This window comes from Wyeomyia smithii, chromosome 1 (genome assembly GCF_029784165.1).
Source record: "Wyeomyia smithii strain HCP4-BCI-WySm-NY-G18 chromosome 1, ASM2978416v1, whole genome shotgun sequence".
Lineage (NCBI taxonomy): Eukaryota > Metazoa > Arthropoda > Insecta > Diptera > Culicidae > Wyeomyia > Wyeomyia smithii.
In genome coordinates, this window is record NC_073694.1 from 47,349,851 (window position 1) to 47,366,415 (window position 16,565).

Sequence of the window (16,565 nt, forward strand, 5' to 3'; positions counted from 1 at the left end):
GTAATTGAAGGTTAATAATTTTCTGGCATCAACGCAACCAGACATTCTGTGCGGGATGCAATCGAATTCTGTTGTAGTTGTCTAGTTTTTACTTTATTGAGTTAACCCCCCACTCTAGGGGCAGCGCAAAGGCTGTGTTAAGCATAACCGACTTTGAATAACAAACTGCCCTGTTAGAACGCGTTCACAAAGACAGTTAGGCCTCTGCCATGGTGAACGCGAACGCGAGCGATGGGGCGAGAAACTTGTCGTAGGTAAATAAACAACTCTCTTTACGGCTGTTCGGCATTCTGGATTTTGGCAATCAAAACTTCTGCTGGCTGTCAGATTTTCAGTGTGAAAACAGCCATCAACTTTGTTGTCAGAGTGCCTGACTACGATTTGGTAATATTGTTTGAGTTAAATGTTTACAAAATTTTACAATATTCCTCTTTCTCCCATTCAATAAAACAGGTAATACGATGCCTTCGTCATACGCAAGTTCACCATAACTCCCGCTATCGGCGTAACACAGAGATGCAATCAGCGTCATATCCGATTTTAAAATCAACAACAAACTGTCATTTTTAGGACAACCAAACAAATGAATTGAAGATTCAATATTTTCTCGTACTGAGCTTTAACCAAAAATTAATTATCTTAATTTGAATTTACATGTACACATACTCTGACTGTTGAAACTTGTTTGCGCCGCAAAGAGTTTGTTCTTTTCCTGTTCAATGAGGTCGTGTTTATATGTGCAACTGAAATTGAGTAGTACTTCAACTTCATTTGCACAGAATTTTCAATACTGCAAATGAGCGGTCAACATTTATTTGCTAGGAAAATGACTGACACGCAAGCAGCCGGGTTATCTTTCTTGTAAAAGTATTCTACTTCAACCTTCCTGTGATTTTTAATATTTATTTCTTAAATTCATCCGGCACAGGGCACAGTGGGGAAATGTTAGCCATCAGCCAGAAAATTTTTTTCATGTCAGCTGTTTTATTATATTGTTCCTTATTGCTATAATATTAAAGTGCTCAAATCCAAAAAATGGGCGCAATATCATGAAATCTGATATTTTGTGACTTTTCGTAGCTTGGCTTGGCAGTTTGACATTTTTTTACATATTTTTGAAAAAAGTATATTACTTTGAAACGCTCTGCAGCTCCAATGATAGCTTGAATTTTTTTGCGTCAAAAGAAAAGATTTTCCAAAATAGATTGTAAAATTTGGGAGAGAGCTGGCAGCATCTATCACAACTAATTTTTAAAAAGCCCAATAATAGGTTTCATGACTTCATATGGTAGGTTTTTTGATGCTCAACAACTTGGCCCAAGACATCAAAGAGCTAGGGTGTCCCAAAAAAATACTGGAGCTGTTTAAAGTTGAGTATGTCGGAAATTATGTTGCAAATCATTTTTTCTGCCAACACTGCCAGTGTACCGGCGTTAGTCAGATTTCTATTAGAAGTAACTTCTGAAACACGTTGTAGTTTCTACCTACGCCTAGAATATTGACCTGAATTTGTTTGTTTGATCCAACCGAATGTATAAACTCATTACGACAGGTGTTTTCTGATGGAAATCCTACCGACGCCGGTACATTGGTAATGTTGGCAGAAAACAAGATTTTCTGCATTTAAATCGACATATTCAACATTGAACAGCTATAGCTCTACTTAGGGACATCCTAGCTCTTCAGTGCCTTCTGCAAAATTGTTGGGCATCTAAAATACTATACTTTTACATAGCGTAGTGCATTATTAGATCATTATTGAGCTCTCTAGAAAGGTAAATGCAAAAAAGTAGGTTTTCCCATATAAATTTTCATCCAAATTTGAAATGCAATGCGCCAAGCGGAGACAAAACCAATCGACTTCCGGTAAGTTTAGGGTTGTTTGGGGCCCCAAAAGGAACCAAAAGAACTTAGTTCTGGAAAATCGATCACTTTTCCCCATCCTAGTATATATGCACTCTCCACACATTTTGGGTAGGGGGTTTGGGCTTTGGTTCAACCTTGATGGATTCAAGTCAATTCCTTTTCACTAACAGTAATTCCTTCTTTCGATACTTGTGGAGGATGCAGAGGATTCCTCAATCTCTAGTAGCAACATGTAATAAACTAACACTTTTGATATCCCTTCCTGTATTGATCTGCATTGGGCGTGGCCAACTACGTTATTGACCAGTGAAAAGAAAGATCACCAGGAATTGTACACGGAAAATGGCTTGCTACTCTTAGGCACCATTTTGACGGTTCTCTGTGCAATTTCAGTTGATTCTGGTCAATCGCGGACACTAAAAAATAGTTTACCACGTTTGTGATTTCATCCAAAATTTAGGTGAAAACGTAAGCTTTCAAATGCACATTGTTTGCTGTAGCGAAAATTGTCAATTTAGAGAGCATTGCGATATCAGTTTTTTTTTATTTTTTTTTTAACGTTGATGTTTTTAATATCAATGTTGTTGGTTTTCGCAAATACTAATAACGAAAATTAAATATGTCCGAGAACATTTCACTCGCAAAAATAGTCAAAAAAATGCCATGCCATATTCGTGTTCTGTACCCCAAAATTATGTGAATACCATATTTTTGTCGCATTTATCGACATTGTTTTTGCTTGGCCAGCCTTTGTATGAAGTCGCCCCACTGTGCAGCGTTTCAATGAATTGGTTACCGTACAAAAGCTGCGTTGAAAATGCACATAGTAATTTTCAAGGCGTCTAAGACACACCATTTTGACTACAAGAAGATTTCAAACTAATAACAATAATTTTCTCTTCAATAATTTACTACAGGAAAACAAAAAAAAAAACAAGTAACTTATCGAAAGCTAAAAATTAACCCTCTAGTGCCCAGTGTCGCCTTTAGACGGTCTTCAGTTAAACTTCAGAAAAGCTTCAATAAGAATTTGGGCACTAGAGGGTTAAGATTTCGTCCATTTTCATTGTACTCCAGCGCGAGATTTGGTTCACGCGAAATCCGGTGGTGGAAAAACGGCGAATACGTCTGTGTCCACGCCGGACATATCGATATACGGTCCCTTGCTAGTCAAGATCGTCGAAAAGTGCATGGACACGTTCCAAGAGTGGCTGCGCTGGCCGATCAACTCGATGCCCTAATCAAAACCTGAAGCAGTGCCTCCTCCTGCTTCGGAATACTATCGATGAGGCCAAGAAAAAGCACGAGGAACTCGTGGTTCGAGCGGAGGCGGTCAAAAGAGGTCAGGACCACGAGGGCGCCTGCCTGCCCCTCATTCGCAGCGGTCTTCTCTACCGGGCAGGTCGCTAAACGATTGAGGCAGTCCCAGGGGGAAGTGGCTCCCGGGAACACAAAGAAACGGCTGGTTGTGCTACTCCCGATGGATGGCACTCTGTCACACCAACCGGTTCAAGGTCTGCCGAAACACCGACCGAAGTGGAGGCTGCGGGAAACCCTTGGGTTGTCGTAGTAGGTAGAAAGCGAGAGGAAGGTGCGATGCGCAAAGATGGCGGAGCGCCCAAAAGACCAAAGAAGGTCAACAAGGTGCGGAACAGGGAGGATGCCCTCATACTCAAGACGAAAGATGTTGAGTACTCAAAATCTTGAAGAAGATGAGAGGCGAAACTCTGCTCAGGGAGGCACTGAAGGCAGGAAAATTGAGTGTCGGCTGCTTAGTAGGTCCCTTGGGCATACTACAGCAACCGGACTTTGCTTCAGGTGCTCGATAGATGACATGACGGGACTGATAAGCCTAACGCCGTTGGTTGTGGTGGGTGTACCCAGAGGGAGATCTTGTTGGAAGCTTTGGTAGAGCTCAACCGATCTGACCAACATTGGGCTCAAAGGACATTGAGCTGAAATGGTGTAAAGTCAATCATCGACGTGACGTTCTCCAGCCCAGGACTGATCACAAACTGGCGGGTGAACGATGACTACATAAATAGCGACCACCATTCGGTTTGCTATAGTGTAGACAACAATGTTAGGTACTAAGTGACGATTCTAACCGTCTGCGAGTGGAATACATCGGATTTCGTTGCCGAGGTACATCAACGACGATTGTTGAGGTTGAGGAGGAGGCAAGGGTTACGAATGAGATCTCACTGTGATCGCCAACTTCTTAAAGTTGAGCAAGGCACCGAGACTAAATGGAATCCTGAACCTGAACATCAAGACAGCCATAACATGAGTGTTAGAAGCGACACAAACGGGTCCTGATACCGAAGGCCCATTGGCACAGACCCATTTGTCTTCTGGACACTGCCGGTATGGTGCTTGGGAGGATTATCCTTAAAATACTGGTAAAGTACACGGAGGGTTTAGATGGTCTGGCTTGCGGAAGTGTAGGTCCACGCTGGATTTCATTCTCTCTGTCACCAATACGGCAGAGGTGGCAGACCAGAGCAAGAGATGCGGTATTCGCTATTGCGCAATCATCGCGCTTGACGCAAATGGCGCATTCAATAGCATCAGCTGGGACTCCATAGCGCTCGCGCCTAGGAGAATCCATGTACCGGCGTCGTTGTGTAAGTTTTTCGAAAATTACTTCTAGAATCGGGTACTAGTTTACAACACGGTGTAAAGTCAGAAGTGCCTCCCAATCACCGCAGGAGTACCGCAAGGCTCCATCCTGGGTCCAGTGTTGGGGAATGTCATGTACGACGGAGTGTTGAAGTCCGCACCCTTACCTCAAAGCGATCTTTGAAACTCCTGGTGGTTATGGTTGACGACAAGCTTATATTCAAGAGCCACATCAACTATGTCCTAGTACCTAGAGAATCATGTGCCTGAGGGTTGCGAGTGTGTATCGTACAACGCAATCTGCATCTTGTCCGGTATGATCAACGTGACACAAGGGGCATGCTACAAGATACTATAAGGTGATTCTCGATGATCAGATGGCGGCGGGAATGTTCCAATTCCGCAAAGGAAAGATGGACGCACTGTCTTATTCCAAAGGTATCCGGATTGGCAAGAAGAGAAGTGATCTTTCATCTGACACAGATCCTGTCAGGCCATGACTACTTCACCTGGGGTCTCCTATGTGTCCCGAGTCACGAGTGTGTAGATGAGAGGAGACCGCTGAGCGTGTCTTCTTCGTATATGCTCGTTTTGCGAGTACGAGGAGCGATATGAAGCCGGGCAGACACTACCCCGAACAACTTAATGTGGAAGATGCCCGAAAACCCGGACATCTGGAATGCGGTTTGTGCAGCCACCTCTCAGATAGCCCTGGAGCTACAACGTGTGTAGCGAGTCAACCAGTAACACCTCAGTGGGAGCTAACTGCCACGTTTAATGTGGTTAACTGTGAGGTATGAGAGTAAAGATGGTGGCAGGAAGTACAAAAAGCCACTTCCCGACGTAATACTTAACCGTCGTTCCGGAATAAAATGAAATAACACAGAAAACCTATTTTATTCTTCGACAGAGTCTTCAACTAGAGCAGGGGTTCCCAGACTTTTTGCTCGGTGAAGCACTTTTTGGGCCAAAATATTTAGCGGAGCACCTGCATTCTTCAAACTATCTTGTCGTTTACGTACTGACTCACTTCAGCAGCCTAGAGCCGTAATGGCTCGTGACGTATCAAGAATTTTCCTCCATTCTACTCGGTCCTGGGCTACTCGTCGCCAATTCCCTAGCCGTCTCGATACTTGCAAATCCGCTTCGTTAGGCCCCTCTATTACTGATGCCGGTGGGGTCCTTGAAGAAAACCGATTTTACCGCACTGTCGTCCGGTATCCTCGCGACATGCCCAGCCCATCGTAGCCTCCCAACCTTCATCAGGTGCACAGTGGGAATCTTTACAAGTAGTGTTTGCAGCTCGTGGTACGCTTTCGGTTTGTACTCCACCAAATATTGACCGCAACACTTTCCGTTCAAATAGGGCCATTTCGCGTATGTCCTCCGTGAGCAGCATCACGGTTTCGAGTCCATAGAGAACTACGGGTCCAATTACCCAAGTAACACCTGCAACATCTTTTACGAAAAAAATGAAAGGAAAAAGTTATAAATAAATCATAAATAAGTTACAGGGAAAATATAAGGCATTGATGTTTTAAATTGAAATAATAAGTTGAAGTTGTAAATACATTACGAATTGCTGTAAAAACTGATTTATAACATGTTTATAACCAGCTTTTTTCTTGAGAATGTAAGAGAGGCAACAGTGGTGAATATGTGTTTGACAGTAAAACGTATAGTGGAGACAAAATTTAAAAATGGCCGCAAAAGTTGTCGTTCAGTTTTAAATCAGTTGTAAATGTGATTTGATGGTGTGAACTATTTCTTCTTCATCAAATATAGTACAGATCAACTGTTATAATATTCAAAATTATTATAAAATATGTGAACACCTAGAGAATGTATGTTTTAATAAACATAAAAAATAAATTTGACAGTAAATTATAATCAATAAATTTATCATGCAATTTACATGAAACAATAAAATCGTTTGATTTGATCGGCCATGATTTGTTTCAATTCTCTTTTTTGTTTCGCTCAACGATTTTCGGTTTTCTTAATACTATTTTGATCATCGGTAAACACCTCAGATCAACGTTTGATTTCTGTTGTACTTAAATTTCAAAATATATTACCTTATACGTAGTTTAGTTTGGAGATTTTTTATATTGACGTAGAATCACGTCTTACGGCAACATATACAGGGGACCAGTTTCATTACAGGGATCCAATTTCAAAAACCAAAAACATCGAGAGCGTCACAAAAATTGTCCATTTTCAACCGTTTTAAGCTCAGTCAGTTTCCTACCGATTTTCGTTATTTTTGCAGTAATCGATTGGAAAATCAACCAAGCACCCGTCCAAATGCAGAAAGTTGTAATCTGATTGTTCGAACGATTGTACTATTGAAAATTGTCAAGCTATGTCGAAACGCAAATGTCGACCTCTGATTGGTCGCACAATGCTTCCTTCCCTAACAAGGTCGACAGAATATACCTAGTTGACTAAGAATGCGCGCTTTGTGTTTTATGTATAATTCATTCCATGATTGTGCCGATACCACCCGGACGTTGGTTGCTGATCGTGAAGAAGAAACAAAAGCTGGGTTTCAATTTCTGGCTGATCGCGCTGGGCGAGTTGATACTTAAGCACCTGACTATCTGGCGGCTGTTATGGAGTTTTCGGTAGCTGCAGAATTATTGGAAATGGCAGGCAATTCTACTGAAGAAAACGGGAGAACTAGAATCATTGGCGAATGGTTATCCGAAATGATGATAATTGAACAAACTTGCCAGTTTGTTACTGTTGTCAAATATAATAGCACCTGTTGGTGCTCCACAATTATATGATTGAAGTAGTTAAGGTTTTTCATCATGTGTAATACACGGAAAACCGCAAATTTCAGCATTCGCAAGACAAGAAAAATTCAACATTGCCTCAAGAATGTATTGGTGGCCGGTTGTAATATATACTTGTTCTAGTGATGGATCGCAGCAGATAACAGAAATGCAGCACTTACGCTATTGCGTCTTAAAACAAAACGGCTATAGTTCGACATCACAGCAGAATTTCCACCTTCATACTCATGTCTACCGTCGGCAGTATCAAACACGCACGATCTGCTTCCATGCGACTTTAGTCATACCTATTTTTTCAGTTATCCCATTCCACAACGTTGGAAAAAAAATCTTTGTCAGAGCGGATATCGCGCGCTATCTGGACCTTGAAGCATTTATGCGATAATTGAATGAAATTTTCAACTGCAGCAACCAGTCTTTTTTCAAGGCTTCTAAATATATTTGGAAGAGCATAATGAATGGTTACTACCCTAAACTGGGGTGACTTTGGTCACTGTACCCCTTTTTTGAAAATGTGGTAAAAAAGCGCTCGTAGTGCTTGGGACCTGTCGTAATCTTTACTGAATGCGTGGATATATGTTCGCATTGCTACTACTTATGCGTTTCCTGCTACTTAAAGAGTGTTTTTCATGCTAAAATATTAATTGAAAATAAAGTGTATTTTTGGCAATTTTTGTTGCATACAAACAATCGGTTCAAGCAGATTCAAAACAACAAGTTGCAATACGTAAAGTTTTTTTTTATTTTGTTCCTAGAATAATTCTTAAGATGAACAAATATTATAACAATACATTTTATTGTTATTTTTGCAAGTTTTTCCTCAAAGGCAATGTTGAGTCCCAATATTCTATTCAGCGTATTACATATTTCTCCTTAACGAAAACCCAAGACGTGAAGTAACATGCATGTTTGGCCAATTTCATAAGTCATATTCCTCGTGGACTAGTTGATGATTTTAGACCACCTTCTCTCTCAGTGGATAACAATTCCTATATATTCTAAAAATTTTGTATGAATCTCGTACATTCGCCACTATAAACTGTTCACGTAGAATGTGAATGACCCTAAAACTCGTTTAAGCCATTTAAGGCTGTTCAATTTAGTGAAAGTAGCAAAGTGTTACACCAAATTCATCAAAACAATGAAGTGATCAAAGTCACCCCGGAATGATGATTGGTGTAAAATTTTTAGAGCATATTTAAAAACAGCAAAAATGTTGCTAATCTTTTGAAGTAGTGACTGAATCTTTTTCAATGCATGCCAGTACTTGTTTTAGAAATATCGAATAATATTGTTTTCAGTATATTTTGAAAATATTTGAGATACAATCAAAAAAGTGATCAAAGTCACCCCAGTTTACGGTGCTAAATTGCAACTTTGATTGCAGTTTGATGCTGCTGCAATTGCGCAGCAGTGTGATGTATATTACGATTCATTAACACTGTGCATTACAAGCGGTATGTGCGAAACAAATCCGATTCCAAACAGAAAAGTTCAGCAAGTTCTGCTCACGGCGCTGAGTCCGTTTTAGAAAATTCATAACACTTCATTGACAAATATGTAACGTCTTGAAGAAGACGGTTGTTGCTTGACATCACAGCATAATTGTGACCCTTATATCCGATACGAGAACGGGAACATCTTCCTTCAAGCCGTGCAACACACGATACATGTTATATTGTTGCATTTATAAGGCAACAATAGGTTGACAAGAGGAATGTAACATTTTACTTGAAGCAGCAAGCGTACGGTGGTCTGAACTTTGCGGCAAGTGTAATAGTAGAACGTTTGCTGTAATCCGCCAACCGGGAAGCAACCGAAAATGTTCCTCCTTACAACGAGGTTTGACCTGTTGTGACAAATTTCCTGGCTCCTTTATCGCTTGTCTCTGGTGCCATCTCAATGATGACACATTTGTTGGCAGGTACACAGTTGACGATAAAATAATGCGCTTTCACGCTCAAATTTCGCTTATATACCGACAAACTGTGAGCAGCGTAGCCCATCCTCTTTTTTACGAACGTAGTAGAATGGTATAACTGGAAATAAGTTTTCCAGTTATTCCATTCCATAACGTGCGTAAAAAATCTTTGTCAGAGCGGGTATCGCGCGCTATCTGGACCATGAAGCATTTATGCGATAATTGAATGAAATTTGCAACTGCAGCAACCAGTCTTTTTCAAGGCTGCTAAATATATTTGGAAGAGCATAATGAATGGTTATTACTAAATTGCAACTTTGATTGCAGTTTGATGCTGCTGCAATTGCGCAGCAGTGTGATGTATATTACGATTCATTAACACTGTGCATCACAAGCGGTATATGCGAAACAAATCCGTAAATGTCAATTTACTAAGTTTTCATCATTACAAACCAGTCACTTCTTACAGTATCTCGATCATACTCATGGTTCATAACAATTTACAGAAGGGGCATCTTCGCCGATTGAGGATTCCGGCCTTTCTCCAGTTAAACTCCGTCTTCTTACAGCATCATGAAATACAAACAATCTTCATATTCATATACTTGACCAAGGATTCCAACGATACCTTCGGAAAATTAAAATTCTTTCTGCTTTGTTTATTTTAAACATTTAACAAAGCTGAGATTATTAACTGTTACTGCACAGTTCAATTGTCTGGTAAATACAACTAATATCAAACATTTATGAATTGATTATACGATTCTTTTTATGTTTCTTTCAACAGAGTCGACTTGAGCACATCGATTAGTGCGTTTTCGACGTAGAATTATGTCTTACGGCAACATATATAGGGGTACAAATTGTAAAACCGAAAGCATCGAGAGCGTCACGAATATAGCCCACTTTCAAAAGTTCTGAACCCAGCTAGTTCCCAACGGATTCCGTTTATTTTTAAAGCAAAAATAATATACGAAACAAATACGGAAAAATATATCGCTTCACACCATTAAACTGATTAACCCTAATCGAGTGTATTTCCAAAGCTATTGCAAAAAATTATTGACATAAGACAGGCTGTCGTAATTCTACGTTAACCTTGCGGTCCACAGTGGTCGAAAAGGACTGAAATCAGGGTGAAATTAATAACTTCTCAGGGTTGCCTCCTAGATGAACAATGTCTTCTCGAAAGTTGATCGTGAAACCATTGGTCAACTTTTGGTAACGGCTATGTAGTTCAAAATTTCACCGCTAGGGCGGCGCTGTCACTAACTTCTTAAGGAAGCAAAATAGAAGGATAATGTCTAAAGGAAGTTTGTAGAGAATAGTATTTTGAGAAACTCTTCCTTGGATATGAAGTTAGTACCTGATGTATTTTTTAAGAAATTTAGCAAATAATTTCAAAAAACTTTATGTACGGCTACTTATAGCATGTTGAAGAAGAAAACCCCGGAAAATCTCGAACTTCACGATCCAGGTATATTAAACGAAGTTAAGGTATGCGTAACGGCTATCAACATTTAGGTAGTTTGAGTTTTAATTTTATGAGTGGCGTTCTAAGCTCACATTGCTTGCTAAAAATGTCCGCTTGGGTGTCGCACGCTCGTTTTTGTTTTTTAATATTGTGCACGTTTCGGTGAAAATTGCCCAGAAAACTTTTTTGTTCCTGTCTCCATGAACACGAGGGAACATTATAGTCTTTGAATGAGTGCGGGTATCGGCGGGGATACCATTTAAAACTCTACACAAAGTTGGAGTGCCAAGTATTTTTTTATACTTATTTTGTGGAGAGCTTATTCCCTTGAAACAACCCTAAAAAAGGATAACTGAAGTTGTAAGAATGCTGTAGTAAGGCCATATGATCAATTTGACACTACTGTAACATTCATTACTACTTCTGCATTCTGTAATAAATCACCTGAGTAAACAACGTAAAAATAGAGAATTCGTGAGTGCACAAGAAGCCAACTTTCTCAACTAAGTTAAATGTATGACAACATTAATAATCCCAACATTCTGATGATTTTCCACTAGCTTAAACTCTGAAGAAATGATTCCCGAATAGGGCTTGCTCGATGCATTAATTTAAAAAATTGACTTTTTCCGACTTTATGCAGTTCCAGACCACTGTGCGGTCGTTTCTTATAAACAACCTCTTTCACTTTTTATTTTCTTTACTACAATAATCAAGATGGTGACGGCGATTTTTTTTTATAGGTTGTAGTAGCTTTATATAGCTCTGCTTAATTGGTTTCACGATTCCATCTCGAAATTGTGGCAGAATTTACTCCTTGTTTTGTTTGCTAAAAGAGTAAGAAAGTTCAAATAATTAGTACACAGCACCTGACTTCTTAGTTCACCTTTTACTTGTATGGGTGATGTTTCAATGTACATTTTTTTCAATTATCTTGCGATGTTTTTCCTGAAATAAACTTTATAGATAGTGGTTGTATAATCTTTGGGCAGTTCGTGTACCCATTCAGCGAATGCTAAAAATCAAAATGGCTGCACGTAAAGATATTGTATTTAATCACTATACCAACACCCTATTCTATCAATAAATTGTCTTGATAATTTCCATGATTATTTTCGTGGGTCATCTGTTTTTTATGTATTTGAAACAATCATCAGCGAGAAAAATTTCAACTGCAATTTTTTTATGACCTATTAATAACAAGCCACCATTTGTTGGCACTGGAAATGTAAGAATGGTGGTTATAGTCGTTATAAAGTTGTTCTTTATAAGTCGTGCGAAAAATTCATTAAAAGTTGCATATATGTGTTATATTGGCTCCGCCCCTTGCGCTTTTTGAGTTGTTAACAAGTTGTACATAAGTTTATACGTTATTGTGCCAGTAACGAAATTTGTTATATATCAATTACCTAAACTTATTAAAGACTAACCGTGTTACTTGGGTAGGGTTTGTACATCGCGGCGTATGCTCCTGGATCGAAACGTCCTACGAAGGGCAAAGTAGGCTCGATTTTCAGTTTGAATAAGTCGTTGGAGCTGCTTACTTGTCTTATCGTCGGCAGTTACCAGAGATCCCAAGTATACGAACTCCTCTACCACTTCGAGTTCGTCGCCGTCCATGATCACCGGCCGTGGGAGGCGAATAGTTTCTTTCGAGCTTTTTCCTTCCATATGCTTGGTTTTCGACGCATTTATTTCTAGTCCAACTATCCTAGCTTCCACTGTTAGTTTGGCATAGATTGCCTTCGCGGTCGCAAAGTTTCTTGTAATATCGTCGAGGTCGTCTACGAAGCCTATGAGTTGACTACTTTTGCTGAAAATCGTGCCTCTCGTTTCGATGCCCGCTCGTTGGATTACACCCTCAAGGGCAATGTTGAACAACATGCAGGATAGTCCATCTCCTTACCTCAACCCTCTGTGCGCGAGGGGGGGGGATTCGAGAGTGTCCCCGACACGCACACGTAAGACATCACTCGGGCTAAGGTAGCTTTGATAAGTCGTGTCAGTTTACCCGGAAAACTGTAGTCGTGCATTATATGCCATAGCTGGTCTCGATCGACTGTATCATACGCTGCCTTGAAGTCCACGATAACATGATGTGTGGGCACGTTATACTCCCGGCATTTCTGAAGAATCTGTCGGAGAGTGAAAATTTGATCCGTAGAAGCGCGTGCTTGTGTAAAACCCGCTTGGTACTGCCCTACGAATTCTTTCGTTAAAAGATAGACGGCGGAGTTCTATCTGGGAGAGAACTTTGTAGGGACGCGTTGATCAGCGTAATGCCGCGGTAGTTGCTGCATTGTAGCGAATCACTCTTTTTATGGATAGGGCATACAACTCCTTCCATCCATTCCTCTGGTAGTCTCTCTTTCTCCTTCCTTGTCGTTTACGTTGATATGGTATTGTTATTGTCATCGTGAGCATTAAAATCAGTAACAAATATCTACTCTTTGATTATGTTCAGTTTTATTTCGTAAATATTTATCAACAAAAACGACTTATTTAATTTAACAAGTCAGCTTTCTAAGAATTCGCAAGCCCTGTAATATTTGATTTTTTTGTAACAATTGTAGTCGGACCTCTGGTTCAGTTTTAAGTCGGGATCGATAGTCTTTGTTTTTGCTGAAAATCCGGGCTTCTGACTCACTTTACCAGACAAAATTTTCAATTAATTTTTTATCTGACACCAAAATTCCTCCTGCGATTTTTTTGGATTCGAATTTCAAATCGATCAGGCATTTATATTCGTCTGATGTCAATGATTCTGGCTTTGCTGACATTGGGAAAAGCTGCTCTACCATGTCATTCCTTCGATTTTGTGTGGAACTCATCGGAAGAGTATTTCAATTCAATTACTGTTTTGGTGTTGCTCTTGCTGAGTGGAGCACTTGCAAAAGCTTCGCGGAGCACCGTTTGTGAATCCCTGTACTAGAGTAATCATTGCAATGGTCATGTCAATTTTGTAGAGCTTCGCAAAACATTGCGATAATTTTTTTCTAATATCTAACCTGTAGCACTTTGGCAAGTTTTATTGTTCTATGAAGAATATTTGAAAGCAAGTTTCTTCTTGATCCTAGATATGAGCATTTTTTTGTGTTTTAGCTGTCAGCAATTTTTGTGCGTGTGTATCTAAATAGTCCTGAAGGAGACACCAATTAAAAAACTAAATCGTTTTCAGCAAAAACTGATGTCTCTTATTTTAATCCGCCCACTGTGAGCTGTCACTTCTCGGAAGTGGTTTTCAAAAATAAATCTCTTATTTACATTTCGCCACCCACTTTCAAACTGCCGCTCCCACATCAATATGCAAACAGACCTCACACGCACAGGCTGGACCCCCTTCACTAATCGCGCTTCCTTTCATCTTGATTCGACTTTGCAGATTACAGCAACGCGACAGATTGGCCTAATGGACTAAATGCTTCCTCATCGTCGGCTTATGTCAGCAACTATTCGCCAATGCAAACGACGCCGCCTTCCTACGCTGGGTACGATCCATGCCCGATGGCAGAACACCCGAACTACAATCTTCCAACAGGTATAGAATTCAAGCTGATTTACAAATTAATCAGAGGACTAATTTCTTTCCGGTTCAAAAGTTCTTCCAGATTCAGCACAAACTTACCAGGACTATTACAGCCTTCCACCGGCTTCCAGTACGACACCCCACCAAACAATGGCACATGGGTACGTTTCGAAGACGACGGATTTGGACGGTTCCTACGGACCCTACAGCCAGTGGGCCAACGGCTACGGAAGCTATCAGTATAACTCCGCCTGCCCACCACCGTTGCCACCGCCACAATCGCAATACCCACCGGCAACACCGGCGATGGTTTTGTGTCCGCAAATGTTCAGCACCGTTAATCAGAACCAAATTCACGTGCACCTGCACGGAACGGGTAGTGAAAAGTTAGAGCAGTATCTTGGCGGCACGGAGAATGGGTTTACTATCAATCCTATTCCCCCGGGTGGTGTTGGAAGCAGAACGTCGGCTTCCGCTGTTGAAATCGGTATCGGAACTCACGACAACAGTTTGATGAGTCACGACGGAAATCAGCAACCACCGCAGCAGCAACATTCCGGTGACGTCGTCAGTGATCCTCAGGAAACCCGCGAGGAATCGGTTACCGGTGATCCGAGCAGCGTTTGGCGGCCCTACTGATGCTACGAGTTCTAATTTAGACTGATTCGAGAATGATTTCATTATTTAGAGGTGGCATATATTTTCACTATGCCATGACGGAACGATAAGAAGAAGTACCGATCGCTCAAACTTCTTTGGTTTTAGACGTACACGTACTCTCACTCTCTCTAGTAGGTTATTTATCTAGAATAATTTAAATAAATTCTGTTCCCAGCGACAGATTTTGGTTATCTGAAGAAGTCTACATCCATATCAATGAACAAAATGCAACAAATTAATGTAACCTGTCTTCTGTAGGAAAAAAATGTATATGGTAGAAAATATGAAAAACCTAGACTCTAGAGCACAGTAGTTGAACGTTGAATTTACAATAAATATTTGTATAAAACCGATGTTGATTATTTGTTTTTGTTGAGCTGATTGACCTGAATCTTGAACAAGTTTTTGAAAGTTTTCGTTTCGCTGAATTCTGATAAGTATTAAACGCAGCACGTTGGGCCTAAAAACTCCGTGCACTCGTTGATCAGCTTTCTTCAGTCTCCATGAATCATGTTCGTAAAGAGCTGCTGGAAGATTTCAACTTTACAAGGTCAAGAATAAATTACCTCCTATTCTTACGAGAGATCTGCCACAGCTCATTTTGCTTAACTGATTCGTACGCTGCCTCGAAATTATTGATGAAACCGCTGATTGTATCCCCAAAATTTATCTAGTACCTGTCGAAGGTTAAACAGTTGGTCTATCATGGAGCTTGGGATTCGTCGATAAAGGAATTCGTTAACTCCCTAATCCAAAGAACAGAATACGCACTTTTCAAGCAAAGTTGAGTAATGCATCGGTAGCTACTGCAATCGAAACGAAGGCGCTTCCTGCTCTCAGAAATTCGATATAGATACCCTTTCCACCTTAGCGGCCTCTCTAATTTTCAATTACTCCTGTGTTGATGGTCACTAGAGAGGGGAACCCTTATATGGTAAGAAAACGAAACTATAGCAGAAAGCCAGTTCCATTTGGGGCCCAAAAAATTCTAAATTTATCGGAAGTCGATTGGTTTTGTCTCCGCTTGGCGCATTGCATTTCAAATTTATATAGAGACTAGTTGAACGTTCCCGGCGATGCTCGGGCTCAAAGGTTTAAAAGATAGATTTTTTTTATATTTCATTACTGCATTAGCTCAACTCACTTCAAAAATATAATTCACATCTTATACTTCCATCATCACCTTAAGTACTTCAATATTCTGAGAACGCACAGAACGGAAATACCCATATTGGATTGTTTTTTTTTGCGATTTTGGGCTGATTTACAGAAACTGGGAGTCACCATTTTGGATTTTAAAATGACGTATGGAGTTCCACATTCGAAAGTATTGAAATTGTTGGCCAAATATCACTTTAGAAGTCATAAATTTGCATATTTCACGTAGTTTTGTGAATAATATCTCAAATTTTAATCAGATACTTGTTATTTTTCTTCAAATGTCTTTTCTGAACGTTAACAAACATTTTAATGAAAATAAATCACATGTCATCGCTATATGGAGTATGGATACGTATGGAGTTCCACTTTCGGAAGTATTGAAATTGTTGGCCAAATATCACTTAAGGTTATTTTCCTGAAACCGGAAGTCGCCATTTTTTAATCCACAAAACTTCGTAGAAAATAAGAAAATAAAAGATTTTTAATGCTTAAGCAGCCTCTTAATCGATATTCAAACCAATGAATCGTAACCTT

The 16,565-nt window shown here is 40.0% G+C and overlaps 1 protein-coding gene across 2 annotated transcripts in view; it reads left to right on the forward strand.

Moving 5' to 3' along the window:
* Positions 1 to 15,197, forward strand: part of LOC129718579 (protein lozenge) — a 135,445-nt gene extending 120,248 nt beyond the window's left edge. For both annotated transcript variants that reach the window (XM_055669488.1, XM_055669489.1), the window contains exons 6-7: positions 14,067 to 14,222; positions 14,284 to 15,197. In XM_055669488.1, coding sequence (XP_055525463.1) covers positions 14,067 to 14,222; positions 14,284 to 14,849 — 722 coding nt within the window. In that variant the 3' untranslated portion in view covers positions 14,850 to 15,197. The remainder of the gene's footprint in view (positions 1 to 14,066; positions 14,223 to 14,283) is intronic.
* Positions 15,198 to 16,565: the final 1,368 nt, after the last annotated feature.